The 17,169-nt window shown below is 51.1% G+C and overlaps 1 protein-coding gene and 1 long non-coding RNA gene across 2 annotated transcripts; one reads left to right on the top strand and one right to left on the bottom strand.

Moving 5' to 3' along the window:
* The first annotated feature begins 4,712 nt into the window (after nt 1–4,712).
* FOXN4 (forkhead box N4) lies at nt 4,713–16,428 on the top strand. The gene is made up of 9 exons (XM_039362777.1): nt 4,713–4,927; nt 10,273–10,436; nt 10,682–10,785; nt 10,879–11,001; nt 11,725–11,852; nt 11,968–12,064; nt 12,574–12,781; nt 13,350–13,727; nt 14,317–16,428. The coding sequence occupies exons 1-9, from the start codon at nt 4,803–4,805 to the stop codon at nt 14,565–14,567; spliced, it is 1,578 nt and encodes a 525-aa protein (XP_039218711.1). The 5' UTR covers nt 4,713–4,802; the 3' UTR covers nt 14,568–16,428.
* Nucleotides 9,323–11,525, bottom strand: LOC120316771. Its single transcript, XR_005559052.1, has 3 exons — nt 11,210–11,525; nt 10,213–10,423; nt 9,323–9,522 (listed from the first exon to the last, which is right to left on the bottom strand). It is a non-coding gene; the product is annotated as an uncharacterized LOC120316771 (long non-coding RNA).
* Nucleotides 16,429–17,169: the final 741 nt, after the last annotated feature.

Genomic DNA, 17,169 nt, shown 5'->3' with positions numbered 1-17,169 from the left:
CCTCTTCAATCTGCTTACTTAAACCCAGGTTCAGCTAACGTCTGAACGACACAGGTCCTCCTCATCCCCAGCTGCCTTGGTCGTCTTGGGGGAAAGAGACGAATGGGCTAAAATTTAGGCCTCGTTGGGGCTGTGAGATCTTCAACCTTCCTTTAGGGGAGAATATAGGGAGGTGGAGGGGGGCTCTGTAGACTGCCCAACTTTCAGGGACAGGATTGTTCCCAGGAAGGAGGTGCTTTGGACTCACCGCAATGGAAGACTAAAATGGCAATCCATGTCTGGACTACTTCAGATATCAGCTTCTAGTTTAGGGGACTCCAGGCAAAACAGGGTTAATCCGGACCTGGAGCAGGCAATAGAGGAAATGCAGGAATAAAAAAGAAATGGGATTTAATCAGTATGACCCGCCAGTGTTTGGATAGCATATGTTTTTGCTGACAGATTATGAAACACAAGGCAGTTCTGTTAACGGTGAATGTCTAACAACCCTCCCCCCCCACACACACAGAGCTGCTCTTACGTTTCAGCACCAGGATCAATAAACAACCAACATTGGATTGGACAGGAGGTCCACCCGGCCCTCACCCATTGAAAGGAATGGGAATTCTGCTAGGCTCCAGCCCGGCTTCCCTGCATTCAATGGCCTTCCACAATATAACTTCCCAGACGATGGTGGCCATTGTGTATTATTTAACTGTAGAGCCCAATTAAAAATAATGAAGCCTGTCTCTTCCTGCTAGGCTCTCTCGGCAATAATGGAGGCTGACTGGTCCTCGCACAGCTCCATCTTTGTCTGGGGCTGGGGTCTTGGCTGGGGTCAGTAGCATTCAGTGGCACAGCTCTGGCAACAAAACCTGGGTCATCCAAGCTTAAGGAACTTGGTTATTAAAGACGGAAGGAGGAAGTGAATCAAATAAAAAACCAAGAATAACATCAACCAACCCCTCCCCTCTGGCTTGCTTCTAACTGCACTTTCTCTGCAGCCATTCCTCAATTCATTTCTTCTGTTAAAAGGAAAAAATATCCTATTTAGGATAAACTAGATCAATCTGACAAAGCTGGAGAAACATAATTTGGGTATGTGTCCACCTCTATCCAGCGATATCATTTAAGGAATGTGGCGACTACATTTTTCCCTGTCCAATGGTAATTTTAACAGAAACCAAACCTGGTTCCTTTAGAAATTGATTTACAAAATAATCAGCAGCAGAGACTGTTACTTCAAGAAATAAACACGAGGGTCACCCTCTCTTAGCTTCCCCTAAAAAAATACAGCTCCCCTTCTTCAGTCTTTGTGCAGGAAACCAATCTCGGTGTGCAGCTTTTGAATTTTCTATTGTTTCACCACAACAATAGGGATTCTACGAAGGGAGAGAAACGGAAAAAGACACATGCGAGATACACACATTTCTTTGGGTCTCGTGACTAAGTGGCACACACCTAATCGGGTAGGAAGGATCTGCTAGGGATGAAATCTGGTGGGACCACGAAAAAGGGCCCTTCTCTATTGAACATCATTTCCCTGAGGCTCGATTGTCCCCCCCCCATCTTCTTGTTTTTCTGAAAGGCCCTGAAGACGTGGTTTTGTCCGTGGGCCTGAGGGCCACCCATGGAAATAAAGTCCACTGAGTGGCTGACTGGATTGCGTTGCTGCTGCCATGGGGAGGAGGGGCAATGTGGGTTTTTAACCTTGCGGATTTTTAATGTTGCAAGCCACCTGGAATCCCCTGCCTGCGAGTTGGGCGCCCATATACATTTGCTTAATAAATAGTAAATAAAATCTCTCAACGAGAAGCTAGGAACCTGAGTGTTGCAGAAGCAGGAGAGGCAGCACAACCGTTGCTCCTTCTCTTGCGATACACCAGCCCAGGAACAAATTTGAGGTGACATTGTTAGTTGCACTTGTGAACTTCCTGCCCCTGAAGGTCACTGGACACAACTGTTGCCTGTTCTTCACAGGGTTACCTCTTCCCGGGGTTACTCAGAGGAAACAGAAGTTAATTGACCTTTCCCAAATCCACAAAGTGCTTTGGGAAAAGTTGGTTTTAAATTGTGGAGCACGGCTCTTGACTAGGAAAAAAAGGGGGGGGGGACTGGACTGCTTTCTACTCATTATTTGAAATTATCAGTTTCTAGCCAAGAAGGCCAGAAAAAATGGTTTAATGGGATTTCCAAGTCATATCAAAACTGAAACTAAACGCAAATGCATGTTGAGGCCACAGGTGGATCTGTCCTATTAAAGTAAGAAAGAATAACACGGCTTAGCACTAAAAAATAATAATTAACATCTTTTAATTATGGCAGTCTTGGTAATTCCAGCCAAAAGAAGAGTCTTATGATTCTGCCCAGAGCATATAAAATCTAGAAACAGGAAGGATTTGATACACAAAAGGACGTAATTGCTAATACCAAACCAGGTCTTAGGTCACGCCAGACAGAAAGTTGGTATATCTGCCCCCAACAACCGGCCAATGTGCATCATTTAAACAAAATGTTCTTGCTGAAAATGTAAAAAAAAAAAAAAAGGGAAATAAACTCTACAACACCAAAGTATCACCAAAAGAGCAGTAAAGCAGTTTTCACAGGGAGTTTCTTATTAGTCCTCTGCTTGCTGCCTTATATTCTGCTTTCGAGAGACTTTTGCTGCATTTTTCTTTCAGGCTGTACAATATCGGTGCAAAAACGATTTCCTGCAGCATGGAGGATCCACTGCAGAAAAAGAATAAAGAGTAAAGTTTTAAAGACTGTACTATGCTGAACTTGTCGGGCACTAGGACCCGATATTTTATTCTCTAGCCAAATTTTGAGGAAGGCTTTTTTTGTCCGTTACATCTCTGCATTTAATCAGTAGTTGAGTCTATTGTAAAACTCTGATTCACCATCTGTACAGTCCCAAGTGAGTAGATTTCTACTAAAGGCCTTATCCCCGTGGGATTAATTGGTAATTTCACACATAATGATTTTAACTACAATTTGTTACACAGATAAAAGTGTTACTGACACAAGGTTTTCGTACACTGGCGGGTGGGTGGGGGGAGTTAGGTTTTATAAAACTGAAATAACTGTATCTATTTCAGTTTAGAGACCTGCCTACAAGTGACACAAAGCAGGTTTAAGAATATCTATGCGATTGTTTTTCACGTAGATGAAATGGACATTTCAAATTCTAAGGAGAGGTGAACTTAAACACAGTATTACTTAAAGAATATTTGTTTTTGTGTTGTCTCACAACTGCCATTGTTTCTGCAGCCCATTTTGGCGTTCAGTACAAAGTGATGCCGAGACCTGATCTTTTTTGTTCAGTATTTATTTTCTTTCTTTTCAGTCTTTCTCTGCTGCATCTCCTATGCCCTTTCCACCCAGCAGCAGGACGAGTCCCATCGTAAGAGACGATGTGTTGATGAGTTTTCATCCTTTCCTACAGAGCAAGTCCAGAGAAAGGACCAAGAAGTTTCAGATGGGTCTCTCCCTTGGAAGGAGGTACTCCAGAGGGCTGATCTCACCTGTAAGGGCAGGGCAAGGCTGACCCCACAGCCAGAGCCCCTCCTGGTCTTCCGAAAGAGGAAGCCCACAGCCCAGGCAGGGCTGCCCTCTCCTGCTTGTCTGCGTTGGGCTCCTCGGAGTGCGCAGAGGGTGCCAAGCCTGACAGCCTCCGGGCTCGGCAGATTGGGGACGGGGGGGGGCTCAGCAGATACGGCCAGAGATTTGGGGAGGTCCCACTTTCGTTCCGGCTTCTCCCAGTGGCAGAGACAGACTGGGTGACCAGATTGGGAGTTAGCAGGAGTTCACTCCGGATCAAGGAGCAGACTGTCAATACAGCTGATAAAGGGGAGGGGGGCAGTAACCCTCAGCCACACTGCACCCCCCCCCCAAGGAAAAGCTAGGGCGAGGGGTCCTTTCTGGCCGAGAGCCCCGCAGAGGAGGGGGCTGGAGGAACCAGAGATCCGCCAGCTTTCCCTAAGCAGGACTTTTCAACCGCACGGGACTACAGCCCCCAGCATCCCCAGCCAACCCTCGGGGCGCCATAGACTGGGAATGGCGGTTGGGAAGGGAAGGGGGGAGAGCAGCCTTTGCCAGGGGGGGTCTCGTGCTCCCTCGAGAAAAAGCCCCTCCGGCCGGCCGGGGAGCGCCCTCCGGAGGAAGGCCCGGCCGGGGCCGAGAGGGGCGAGGCGGCGGCTGGCGGGCCCCTTCCCGCGGTCTGCGGCGGGCGAGAGAGCGGGAAGAAAGGCGGGAGGGCGAGCAGCCGCCTTCGCCCGGCCCCGCCGCCGCCTCTTGGCCACGGCCTCGCAGACCTCGAAAGCGGCTAGTCCTCAATGAGTCGAGGGCTGCGCCGCCCGCCTTTGCAAGCCGCGACTCCGGGCAGGGGAGGGGTCGCTCCTGGCCGGCGCCCCCGCCCCTCTCCCCCCGGCCGCTCCCCCGCCCCTCGGCCCCCGGGCGCGCATGCTCCAGCTGGACAGCTCCGGAGAGGGAAATTTAAAAACGCTGCTCGGCCGGCCGGCCGCCCCGCCAGCTGCCTCCCCCGAGCTGCTCCGCGCCGGACCGGGCGCAACCACAGCCGCAGCCGCAGGTCCGCCGGGCCCGGGCCAGTCCCGGGAGAGGAGCAAGGCAGGCGGGCAGGCAGGGAGGAAGAGGAGCCTCCGGAGGGTCGCCCCGCTCAGCCGCCCCCGCTCGCCCCGGAGGTACCTGCCCCGCTGCCCCCTCTCGCCCCGGGCAGGGCAGGGCAGGGCAGGGCGGGGGCGCCGCTTTCGGCCGAGGGGGCTGGAGAGGGGCCCGGCCGGGAGTCCCCCCGCCTCCCTGCTGAAATGCTGGAGAGCTACCCGACTGCCTCTCCCCGGCAGGCCATGCTGGAGAGCGACCCCCCCTTTGCCATGTCCGGCCTCGTCGGGAACCCGGGACCGGCCCGCCGCCCCTCCCCGCCGGACTACAGGTGAGCGCTCCCCGCCAGAGCCGCCCCCGCCCCACCCCTCGCCCCCCGCCGCCTGGGGGCTTCGCGGAGGCTTTCACTGAGCGCAGCCTCCGCGCAGGCGACCCCCAAAGCCTCGGCCCCAACGCCCAGGCCGGAGCTGCGCCCCAGGCTCCGAAGCCCTAGCTGCGGGTCGCAGCAGCAGAAGCCCCCCCCCCGCCGCTTATCTTCCCCTCAACTTTTTTGTTCCAAACTCTGATTTCCCCGGAAAGTCTATTTTGTATCCCAAGGAGGAAATGCGCCCCCAGCCTCTGTCTGCCTTGCCTGGAATGAAAGGCCCCCCGCCCCCTTTCTGAATCCAAGTCCACTTGGGGCAAACAGACAAACGGTGGGAAACCACCATCGGCAGCCAGGATCGCGGGGTGGGGAGGGGAGGGGCGGGTGAGCCGTGCCAGCTCTCCCTCTGGGAATCCAGGCTTGGCAGTCGAGGGAGATGGTTGGATCTCCCCCCCTCCCAGAAGGGGGAGGTCCTGTGCTTCTGCGGCTCCCTAGAAACGACTCAGCAGGGAGAAAGAGATGGTGCTGCTGATAAGTTATCCAAGTCTGGATGTCTGGTTTGATTTGAACACAGCTCCACTCTCTGGGAAATCCAAGATTGCGGTTTAGGGGTGCTTCTGGAGAGTCAGGGGCCTACTTTGGCCAGGATCCCCTTCGTGCTGCTTAGACCTGGTGTGCTGAGTCACTGTGAGCCATCATCTTTTTAGACTACTGCAACATAATCTTGGGTTTCACCTTGAAGGCTGTCTTAGAAGCGACAGGCGGGGCAAACGGTCACTTTCTTTCTTGGCAAATTTGTGGTCAGTGACAGCAAAAGTCTTCCTGGGCCAAAGTCACTAGCTGCCAATCTGACCTGGCCGTTCTTTACAAAACCATTTGTGATTTAAGATCGGGATACCCGAAAAGCCTCATTCTGCCCTACTGGCTGTTGCTGGGTGGCTGGAGGTCCCTCCAGGTGCAAATTCAGGACAGCAACCTTCCTGTGGAGTGTTCAGTGTGATCCGCTTGTCTCTGGAGTTGCTTTAAAGATATTCCTCACCCTCTGATTTTTCTTCTGTTTGTAGCTTTTCTGTCTTGCAAATAGGGATAAGGAAGCTACACTTGACTGGGGGAAACATTGTCCAAATTTTGCAGTCCTTCTCCCCCCCCCCCAAAAGCAACCACATCCCACTGACACAACGCAGTGGGGAGAGAATTAACTGTTCACTCCGGCATGGCCCAGTTTTGAAGTTGCTCCGGTAGATGTCAGGGGAACAAGAGGGATTTAGGTCCTGCAGACTCAAGACCCTGAAATATCCCCATCACAAGAGAGCCGATCCCCCCAAAAGTGGTCCGGGCCCCAGTATCCGCCATTACACTGCGGGATCTCCCACGGTGAACTTATGCAGGCTGCCCTTAACAAACCTAACTTTGGTAAAGAAATCCTACTGCTAAGTGAAGGTTGTAAATTATCTGTACTTGCCAAATCTGATAAGGGTAGTTTTTGGGAGAATAAATGGCATTTGAAAATTATGTGGGCAAGAATTTTTAATTCTTAGCATAAGGAACGTGAGTGACTGCTTAGATCAAATACGCAGTCCTTTGGCCAATTAAGTCCAACTTATTTCTTAAGAAAAAAAGATTGACACTTATAGCTTAGTTTATATGGAGTTTCAGGCAGCCTTTGACAAGTCACTTTAGTTATTACAAAATGCTTATTCCTATAAATAGACCCGTTTCCCAAATTCTTCTTGTTCCTTCACCCTACCTCAAAAATAATGTTGTAATTTATCACCGCAGTCATTTTTCCACCCATGAATTGCATGACCCCTTTAAAAAGTGACAAAAAAATGTATACAGATCCAGACCGTTATCTCCAAAGTGCGCTGTAGCATTTGTTCTGTTCCATGAGAAACCACTTTGGATTATGTAAAAGAAAATCTTCCAGACTGACCGATTTTTAAGAAGAGAATAGACCTGTCAAATTCTATCAGGTCAATTTACTTTCTTCCTGTCACCACAGTGCAGGACGGGAACCCGAGGTCTTGAGTGCTCCGCGGGCGGGCGGGGGGGGCATGAAGGAATGGCCCCCAATTAACGGAAGGGAGGGGTAATTGTGCTGAGAATAAGCTTCTGTTTCACTTGAGGCTGGTAGACACGAAGGGAGCCAGATTTCAAAGTCAGGGTTAAAAAACAGAAGCGGAAAAGCAACACACCAAAAAGCTTGAGAGAAGTAGATCAATTCTTGGCCATCCCAGACTGAGTCAGGATGCTGCAAAATTGGTAACTCTGCATTTGTCCTGGAACTTTCTATGGACAGGTGCTAGAATCCTTCTGAATCCAAGTGCCATTGAGGTGGAAGCAAATACTTCTTCTCTAGCTTATGGCCAGAGGTAGAGTCCAGCCAGATTCTTCATTAAATCTCACTTAAATTGCTCACTTAAAATTTTAGCAGCCCTGGCATTCTTCCTCATGAGCATTTTTTTTCTCCTGCATGTTATCAAACAGGCACAAACAGGCTGAGGATCCATGCTGGTGCACTTGTATGTGTGCAAGTCTGATTTTGCCAGGCTATCTGCTCCAAAGGGCCTAGGCAGCCCGCAGCCTCTCCAGTTTGAGATCTCTCTTGACCACAATGTGACAAATCAGAAACGTGGGAACACGAGGGATTAAGGAGCCTCTGTTCCAGGGAGTCCTAGCAAATAGAATTGATGGGGATAATCTCCATAAAGAGTAGGCTGCAAGGTGAGAAAATGGAGGGATCCTCAAAAGGAAATGCCACCGGAACCGAGTCTTTCATTCAGCCAAGGACTGTAATCCCTCAGTGGCCTGAGAGGCTACGCTGGCTGGCTGGCTGGCTGGCGTGCGTTGATGGGGGCTCCTGTCCTTCTCCGGCATTCAGAAGCAGCAAACAAGCACAGATCAGCTCAGCATGAAGGCTGCTCTGGACGGCTTGGTTGGGGCCGGGGCTTGGGATGGTCCTTCTGCCCAGCCAAGAAGGCAGCACCGTTTCCTGCCCGTGGAAAAGTTAGTGGCAAAGTTGTGCTTGAGCAATGAATAGCTGAGCACCATTTTTCTTCATCTACCACTGATCAGGAAAAGAGAGGGAAAAGGCTGTCCAGAATGTGGAGAACAAAAGCATTCTAGATTTAAAAATGCATTCCTTGCAATGGGGTGCTCTCATTCTCCAAAAGGCAGGGCGTGTGTGTGTGAACAGCTAAGGTAACCCTCTTCCGAAGGAAATTTGGAAACAAGCTCTGGGTCATCAGTCTGTGCCCTGTATTGGCCAGTTTCGACTGACCGACCTGGCAAGCAGATTTCTCTGCCGACTCCCCCAAATCCCTCGGGAGGGCTCCCTTAGCAGGAAGAATGAAGAGGCAGGGATTGGCTGGAAACAGGCAGCCAAACGGCCCCAAATCTCTTGGGGTAAATAATCGGAGCAAGAACTCTCTCAGGGAAAGAAATAACCCATTCATTCCACTTCCATAGCTCTTCTGGGAAATCGGATAAAGCCTGCTGATCAGAGCCACAATTGATTTAAATGAGCGTCGGGAGAGGTGGGCATGGCTCTTCCCAGAAAACATCCCTGGAAGGGCCCATCAGCCAGCTTAGTCAAGATGCCTTCTTACGAACAGCCCTATTCAAAAGGGGATTGTTTTTTCGAGGGGAGAGGGCAAAATTAAGAAGCCCAATCCTTTCCTATACGTAGCTCCAAAGAATTAAGAAAAATAATTAAGGGTCACTTTAAAGGAAGAAAGCGGGGCATGTTTTTAAAGATGAGGAGTATTTGTTTTCCAGAGTTGTATCTTCACACCCCCAGCTAAGTCCGCAAGGGTGCCACTTTGTGGAAGAGGTGGCCATCCGCAGCACAGGGACCTGTGCCCCGTTCCTCACATACCAGGACGTTTGCTAGGGGGAAGGCTGTGATTCATTCTCTCTCTCTCTCTCTCTCTCTCTCTCTCTCTCTCTCTCTCTCTCTCTCTCTCTCTCTCTCTCTCTCTCTCTGCCACACACCAGGGGTGCAGTGACCACTGGCAAACTCTTGAGGCTGCTGCCCAGGCAAATAAGCAGGGAGTGAAGTTGCCGGGTGCCCATCAGCTTCCACCAGAGCATCTCCAACCAGGAAGGTGCCGAAGCGCATCGGATGGCGGGGGCCCATGGTGCATGTGGTCCCTGATAGGAGGCCACTGCTGTGGGTTTTGACCCTTCCCGCCCCCTTGACCCCTTGCACTTGTTGTGTGGGGCTGGGGAGCAGCAGATGGCACGGGTGGAGTGTCTCCCGTCATTCAGGCAGATTAATGGGGAACTGGTAAATAGGGGGAGGGAGGCGGGGTGGGCAGAAGGAAACAATTAAGCCAGAATCTCCAAAAACAAAAGGTCGCCACGTGCCGGCAGCCAACAGCCTCCCCCACACAATGGCTTATCGGCTTACAATGCGCAGGGCCACCAACTCCTGCAGATGACAAGGGCTGCTCCCCGATTTTGAACCATCTGATGCTGGTGTTTACTTACAGTTGGGCCAATGGCCGGGCAGGGAGACCGGTCACCTGATGTTCTTTTTCAGGCATGGGACTCGACTGGCTCTGCAAAATAACTGTAGAAGTGTAACCATGGCGATGTTGGTTATTGCCACATCAATACATGACATTAAAAAGAAAACAGGCTTCGGAGAAGGGTGGCAGGAGGACAGGCGGGACTAGCCAGGATACCAAGCGCCCGCTGCTGTAACAACAATCGATCCTGTAGTCCCTTCGGCCTCCGAGAAGGGAGGGAAACTGCCAAAAAGTTTTGAATTGGAAAGTTTTGCTTTGCAGTTAAGAGAGTTGAAGAGAGCATTTCAAAGCCTTGGAAACTGCAAAGAAGGCATTGTAATATTCTAGATTTATTTTAAATCCTTCTCACTTTTTAAAATTATTTATTTCTGCCATTGCTGCGTTGTGCAACTCTAGCAGGCTCCAAGCGCCATGTGAACCTTGCATTAACATGACTTTGGTAGAACAGAAACACCGACCACCTTCCCTTTAGGAAACAAGAGTTTTAGGAACAATCTGCAAAAGCTTTATTCTCAAGCTGAGTTTGGTGTCCAGCACTCTAATTTTAAGAAAGTAGGAAGGTGCAAACTACTATCTTCCTCTGCGTGATATGAAAACTGCTCCTTCCTCTTGTCTTTGCTTTCTTTCCTATGCACGAGAGTCCCGTACAACGGAGCGGGAAGGCAACTGGAATAAAACCTAGCCAGAACAGGGGCTGCCGGCCCATGGCGGCTGCCTTACCTTCAGGCTAGCAGGCCAGGGCAACACAGCCACAAAACCCACAAAGTTATTCCTCCGTAGACTGTTGGGCTCGGACCCCTCCCGTCTGAGCGAAGATGACTTCCCCGGCGATTTGCAGTCTCTCTCGTGGCTGACCTCCGTTGACGTCCCTCGGCTGCAGCAGATGACCAACGGAAGGATGGATTTTGGCATCACTTCCCAGAATGTGGTCCTGCAGCAGACAGGTAGAAAACTCTGTGACCCTTTCACTCTTGGCCTCCGTTGCATTGACCCCCTCAGTGCTGTGATACCTAGTGGTCATTTTAAAAACACAAAGGACAAATGAATTGTGTAAAACTAGCACTGACTTGGGTTTAATAAGCCCGGTTGTTATGATCAGAGCCTATGCAAGCTTGTGGATTCCACAGAGAGCTGGGAGGGGGATTCACCACAGTCCGGAATCGTATCATATACTGCTTTTCAATGACAGGTGCCATGCACACCTCGGGGGCTCCAAGAGCGACACCTCACGTACAAGCCAGCGCGTCTCCAAACATTCTAGGAGTTAACACCGTCTCGCCCCACGAAAGCAACGTAAGACAGGCTCCCTTCCTCGTTAATGGCCCCGGGGAGGGGGGCTCGAGCCCTGCGCAACTGATGCTCCTGTTTCTCTCCCTTCCACACCAGATAAGTCCATATGTGGTGGGGAGGCAGTCATCCCCCAGCCTTCAGCTGCAGCTGGCCCCGCTCTTCCCCACTCCCTCCTGCCACACCCAGCAGATCTTCACCATCACCCACAGCACACAACAGGTACAGTCTCGACTTTGGGGTCCCAGCACAACTTTAAGGAACCTTGCCAGTGCTTAGTTGCTGTCCTTTGCTAATGTTTACAACACAGAGTGGCCGTGGGTTTAGCTGTGCACGTGAGAACAGCCAGGCAATGCAACGAGAAGCATTTAAACCGTGGGTCAAAAATGGGGGTTCAGAAGGGAATGCAGCCAAAAGAGTGTGTGGGCACCTGAAGGCCGTTCTTGAAGCCGGTGTTGAGCTGAGGTGTTGGTTGCCACTTGTACCACAGAGGCCCCCGGCCTTTGGGCTAGGCTACTCTCCACTGCCTAAGGCTGATGGGTCTCCTGGCCACACCCAGAGGGCAAAGGTGCTCGCCTGTCTCTCCCTTTCCTGGCACAGCTGAAAAAGAGACAGACTTCCATTCTGTGCGAACTGCTCCCTGTTCCCTGATTAAGAAAAGCAGGTCAACTGCAGACTGGTCAGGTCAGGTGCAGGTGGATCCCCCCCACTCCCCCAGTTGCAAACTTCTCAGCTACCAGAGGCAGGACCCCCCTCCATTTGGACTAAATGGACACCAAAATAACTTGTGGGGACTGTTGAGCCCCTTGCCAATGGATGCACTGAAGTGTCCCAAACAGCATTTGCAGGGTGGGATCACATCCCCACAGCCCACGTTCCCCCCCCCCGCTTTGCCTTTTCCTCTGAGAGGCTGACTCGGTCTTCTCCTTCTCGCTTCGGCCACAGTGCAATCCAGTGACCATCTACAGCACCTCTTATGGCTCCCCCGCCCACTTTCCCCAGCCCCGCCTGGCTCCTCACGCAGCCCAGGAGCTGCACACCAAGCAGTACCCCAAGCCCATCTATTCCTACAGGTGAGTAAAACTCAAGAGCCCTTGACTCGGGGGGGGAGCCCCCTTTATTGGAAAGGGTAGAGTTGGGGTTCAGGAACGCCGCAGGGCAGCTGACCCCCCACTCCCCCTCCGGCAGCTGCCTGATCGCCATGGCCCTGAAGAACAGCAAGACGGGCAGCCTCCCTGTGAGCGAGATCTACGGCTTCATGAAGGAGCACTTCCCCTATTTCAAGGTGAGGAAGGCTGAGCCCAACGGGGTGCAGGAGAGCGGGCCCTCTGCAGCCCCTCCCCAGCCCTCGGGGGAAGACCCAGAGATCCCGCAGTGGGCCCATGTTCAGACAGATCGAGGGGTGTGTGTGCAGGAGAGCACTGGATGCCGAAATACCCCACTGAAGAACAGAGGTCTCCACTGACCAACATCGGAGTCTTGGGTCGTGGGAATCTTCGCTTTCTCACGACCGGCCACCCTTCAGGCTCTTTTCCCAGGCAGACAGGACAACTTGAGCCACCTGCAGAAAGGCAGACAGGTATCTCCCAACGAGTCCCTCGTAGGCCGGACAAGCATCGCATTAATGTTCAGGTCCGAGGGTGAAGGATGACGGGGGCCTCTGGAGTCGCGGCACACAGAGCAGGCTTTGGCCCTTGTCACAGAAGTGGGAAAGCACAGCCAGGACGACTTGGGGGCTCTAGGCAAGGTTTGTGTGTCTGGGGGCAAGTGTGAAGGCTCACCTGCACTTCACAGACAGCCCCCGATGGCTGGAAGAACTCCGTGCGGCACAACCTGTCCCTGAACAAGTGCTTCGAGAAAGTCGAGAACAAGGCGAGCAGCTCCTCACGCAAGGGCTGCCTCTGGGCCCTCAATCCCGCCAAGATAGACAAGATGGAGGAGGAGATGCAGAAGTGGAAGAGGAAAGACCCCGCCGCCATTCGCAGGAGCATGGCAAACCCAGGTGAGCGCTGGGGCTGCCAGGGGCCTCTCCCTCCCTCAGGCTGAAATCCTGCAAGTCGTTCGACAAGCAGGAAACCTGGGCGGGCAGCCCTCTCATCCTCCTCCCCTCCTCCTTGGCCTTCTGAAAGCGGTGGAAGTGCGGCCACAACTGAGCTCATGTTATCTGTTGCTAAGTGAGACATTTGTTAAGTGAATTTTCCTTCATTTTATGAGCTTTTTTGCCACAGTTGTTAAATGAATCGCTGGTTCTTAAGTTAGTCACATGGTTGCTAAGTGAAGTTGGTGGATTTTGCTTGCCAGAAGGTCGCAAAAGGAGATTAGCTGATTCTGGGACACGGCAACCATCATAAGTCGGTTGTCTGAATTTTGAGCACATGACCCTGGGGATGCTGCCACGGTCGTTAAGTCTGGGAAAGGGCTATAAGTCAATTGTTTCAGTGCCGTTCAAAGGGTCACTTTGAGGACTAGCCACACTGCACTTAAAAAGCACACCATGCAAATAAGTGTTGTGATTCGGTGGAATTACGACGATCCTGCCTCTGCTCTGAGACAGCCGTTTCTCCCTGCAGACGAACTGGACAAGCTGATCACTGACCGCCCTGCTGGCTGCAGGAGGCCCGGCAAGCTGGCGGAGGCCGAAGTGTCCATGCGCAGCCACGGGGCAGCGGCTGCTCAGGGCCACCTGCTGCAGGTGCAGCCCCAGCCGATGAGGATGCCGTCCTTGCAGTCCGTCCGGCTTCACCGGCAGATCCAGCCCCAGGCGTGCTTGGCCCCAGACTCGCCGGCCCCTGCACAGACACCCCCGCTTCACGCCCTTCCTGGCGTCCACCACAGCCCCCTCCCTCACCACCTGGTGAGCCGCAGCCCCGATTTTCTCAACGTGATGACTGACCTGAGCACTGAGGTGGACGCCCTCGATCCCAGCATTATGGACTTTGCACTCCAAGGTAAGAGAGAAGGTCGGAGAGGCTGGAACTAGAGTTGCTGTTTTTTTGTTTTTCTTTGATGTGGCAGCTGGGTCAAGTTTGGTGGGGGGGTCCTCATCTGCAGGAATTCTTGCCTCAATCTACTTTCAAGCTGCTTGTGTGGGAGGAAACAGTGGCGGTGTGGACAGCTCCCAGCAGGCCAGCTTTTCTACCTGAAGGTCTTTTCAAGGGCTGGCCCAGAAAATGTGATTATGGAGGGAAATATTCTGGCAGTAACATTATGGTTCCCTTTAGTTCCTTTTACCTGCACCTTGTGAGGGACACCTGGGGGAGAGGCTAGGCTTAAATCCTCAGGTGATCTGAGCTTAATGGCTCTAGTCGAGAGGACGACTGAAGCGGCTGATCCAGAATAAAGTTGCTTAAATGTCTACTGGGGAAAAAAAAACAAACAATGCCACATTTTTCTCTTTTTCTCTGGAAAGTCACAACAGCAGGCAAGGAAAAGAGGGAGTCTGGAATCAGAAAACGCCCTTATGCGTCCCGCTGCTAAAATCGTCCAGTTCAGTCTCGTCTGAGTAGAGATCCGATCACAATCTCTTTTGTTTGAAAGGGAACCTCTGGGAGGAGAAGGAGGAGGACGGCTTCAACCTGGAATCCCTGGGTGCCTTCAGCAACTCCCCCCTGGCGCTCTCCGACTGCGACCTGGTGCCTGCCAGCCTGCCCCCTGCCCCCAGTGCCAGCCACCACTCCTTTGCAGACTTGCAGGTGACGGGCCTCTACACAACCTACGCCACGCTGGATGCCGTCTCCCCCACACAGTACCGGAGCCCTCAAGGGAACAAACCCATCGCTCTGCTCTGAAAGCCCCATTACACCCGGACTGGGCAACCTTGTCGTGCTCGCAGACCCCCCCCAAGTGAGTGCCAGGTCTTGTGGGGGTCACGCTGACTGTGTGAAAACCAGGCCTCCCCCATTTTCAGCCTATCAACCAAGGTTGCAAGACCACCTTATGGTCTTGAGAGTACTAAACGAAAGCAGCCTGCACTCTTAAGACAAAAGCCCATCTTTTAAGAAATCCGGTGGGGGTGGGCAGCTTCGACACAGACCTGATTTCGCTACTGGACTGGTAGGAAGCACGCAGCGTGCTTCTTCATCAGAACCTAGATAGCATTTTAATTTATTGTGGGATTTTTTTGGGAGGGGGGAGGGCAGCAAGAACAGAAAAGTAGCCTTTCTCAGAAGAGCAAAATCAAAAGGGGCTAGAAAATTTAAATGAACTCTATCCAAAGGAAATATGAAATATACACCCTCCTCCCCAGGTGCTCTTAGTTGTCCATTAGGTTTCTGATGCTCTCTGAGCTCATCAAAGCCCCCTTGCCCAATTCCTTATCCGAAGGAGACCCCCGCCTCGCCCCCTTGCCTTGAGATCAGCCAAGCCTCTCTTCTTTTGGCTACATCTTTTGGGGGGACTTTTGGGACTTTGTGTCTTGATTAAGCTCTTATTTGTTTCCTTCCTACTGGTAAGTACTGTGAAATTGTTCCGAGCCCCCCCTCCCCTCCCACCTCCCCCGTCGCTCATGGCTGCCCTGCCTGTCCAGTCCTGCTTTCCAGAGGTTCTTCGGGAGCTTTTCCTCAGATTCACAGCTGACTCCGGCTGAATTGTCTACCTCCCAGAGTCCTCTTTCCAGGCCTCGGAAGTTCTGCACGAGAGAGGAATTTTAGTCCTAGACATACCCACTAGGCCCGCCTCCCCTCCCCTCGCAGGACCATTAACCCTGTTTCGAGCTTTGACTGTAAAAGTTGCAGACTGGAAAAAGGATGTTTTTAATAGCAAGAGCAGAAAAAGTCCTGGGTTCCAGGATAAATGATATACTAAATGAGAATTTTTTTTACCTTGAATAGATTATTAGGATTAACAAGCTTACTATAGATTTTTTGAAAAAAAAAATACTAGAGATTAGGATTAGGAAGTTTGTTGATTCTTGGGCTAAGCAGTATTACTGTTTGTAAATTTTATTTATAATTTATTTTTATGAGAACAAAAAGGGGATTTTTATGCTCAGCACTGACTTTTGAAAAACACTGTAATATTTTTTTACTTAATTATTCAAACTGCAGCAAACTGTTTTAAAAATCACCAGGATACTTTGGACATTTTTAAACTCCAATTTCAAAAGAAGCACTTTGGATGTACTCACTGTAGTCGTAACATTTTCTGTGAAAGACCAAGCCTAGTTTTAGGCAGAAAGCTTTTCTACAACTGACATAAAAATGTTATTTTTTTTTGCAGCTCAGCCCTGAACATTTACTTAGAAATATATCATGCATTAATCTTTGTTTACTGTTTGTTTTAAAAATAACCACTAATAGGAGATGCTGCACATTGCAGTTAAGACCTTCTGATTTAGCATGTAAGCTATCAATACCAGGTTAACTTTGATTTAATATTTATTTTCAAACACCTTTTTACTGTGAATAGGGTTTTAATCATTTCTTCTGTTGTCTCAGAATTGCACCTACTTCAGTTTGAAAGAAATGAGGCCAAACAATACTGTTCAAGAAAATTGCATGTACCCCTGAAAGTGCAAAGGCTCTCTTCACCCTCCAGGTCGCCCTGGAGATCTTAGCGAAGGGGAGCCGAGTTCCATGGGGACAGCACCATTTTCTCCAGCAAAGCCCAGGGCCTTTCAAGTATGCTGTTCCCACGACAGCCTTCCCCAGGCCCCCCCCCCCAAAGCTCCCCTGACCCAGAACAAGAGTTACAGGATGGCTCTGCTGTAGCCCTCTCTTGTATCTTGCCAGAGATCAGGAACAGCTATAGCACGCTGGCTTTTTTTTCCTGCCTGGGGGGGGGGAAAGTGGGGAAGAGGCCTGCTGTCTTCTTAAAAGGTTAGGGGTCATTTGCACTTGTAAAGGTTTACTTAGGCGCCCCCCTCCCTCCACGAGGCCGATATGTACAGGCCGCTGGTGCTGACCCAAGGGGAGAGGAGGGTCCCCGTAGGCCATGCTGTCCGATGGCGCCACCTCCCGCCAATGGGAAGATGTGCATTTTTAGAGCCGCCTTTGTTTTGGGAAGAAGGGGTAGGGGTGGTGCCCCCTAAGCCCTGGTGCTCCCCCAGGACCGTGCCTGTGTGGCCTTAGCCTAAAGCTGGCTCTGGGGACCAGCTTGTAACTTAGATCATTTAGAAGAAAGCAGTCAGGGTGTAACTCCTACCGGATGACCTCATGGGCTGTTCTTCAGGAACTGTTTCACACAAATATTTTTTTTAAAAAGCAAATATAAGACTACTTACAGACATTGTAATGCCTGATGAGGCTAGAAAAGCAAAACGCAGACAGAAGTGGAAATGGTCTATGAAAAGGTTTCCCCTTGAAAATGTACTTTCAGTTCTGATGATTTGATGTGCTGATCATCCCATAATTTACTACTGTCAGCTTTGTAGGGAAACAAACGACAATAAAA

This window comes from Crotalus tigris, unplaced genomic scaffold, assembly GCF_016545835.1.
Source record: "Crotalus tigris isolate CLP2741 ecotype Arizona unplaced genomic scaffold, ASM1654583v1 scf7180000019478.12717781048:2074007, whole genome shotgun sequence".
NCBI lineage: Eukaryota > Metazoa > Chordata > Lepidosauria > Squamata > Viperidae > Crotalus > Crotalus tigris.
Note: the sequence above shows the minus strand (reverse complement) of the source record. Positions and strands in the feature narration are given on the sequence as shown.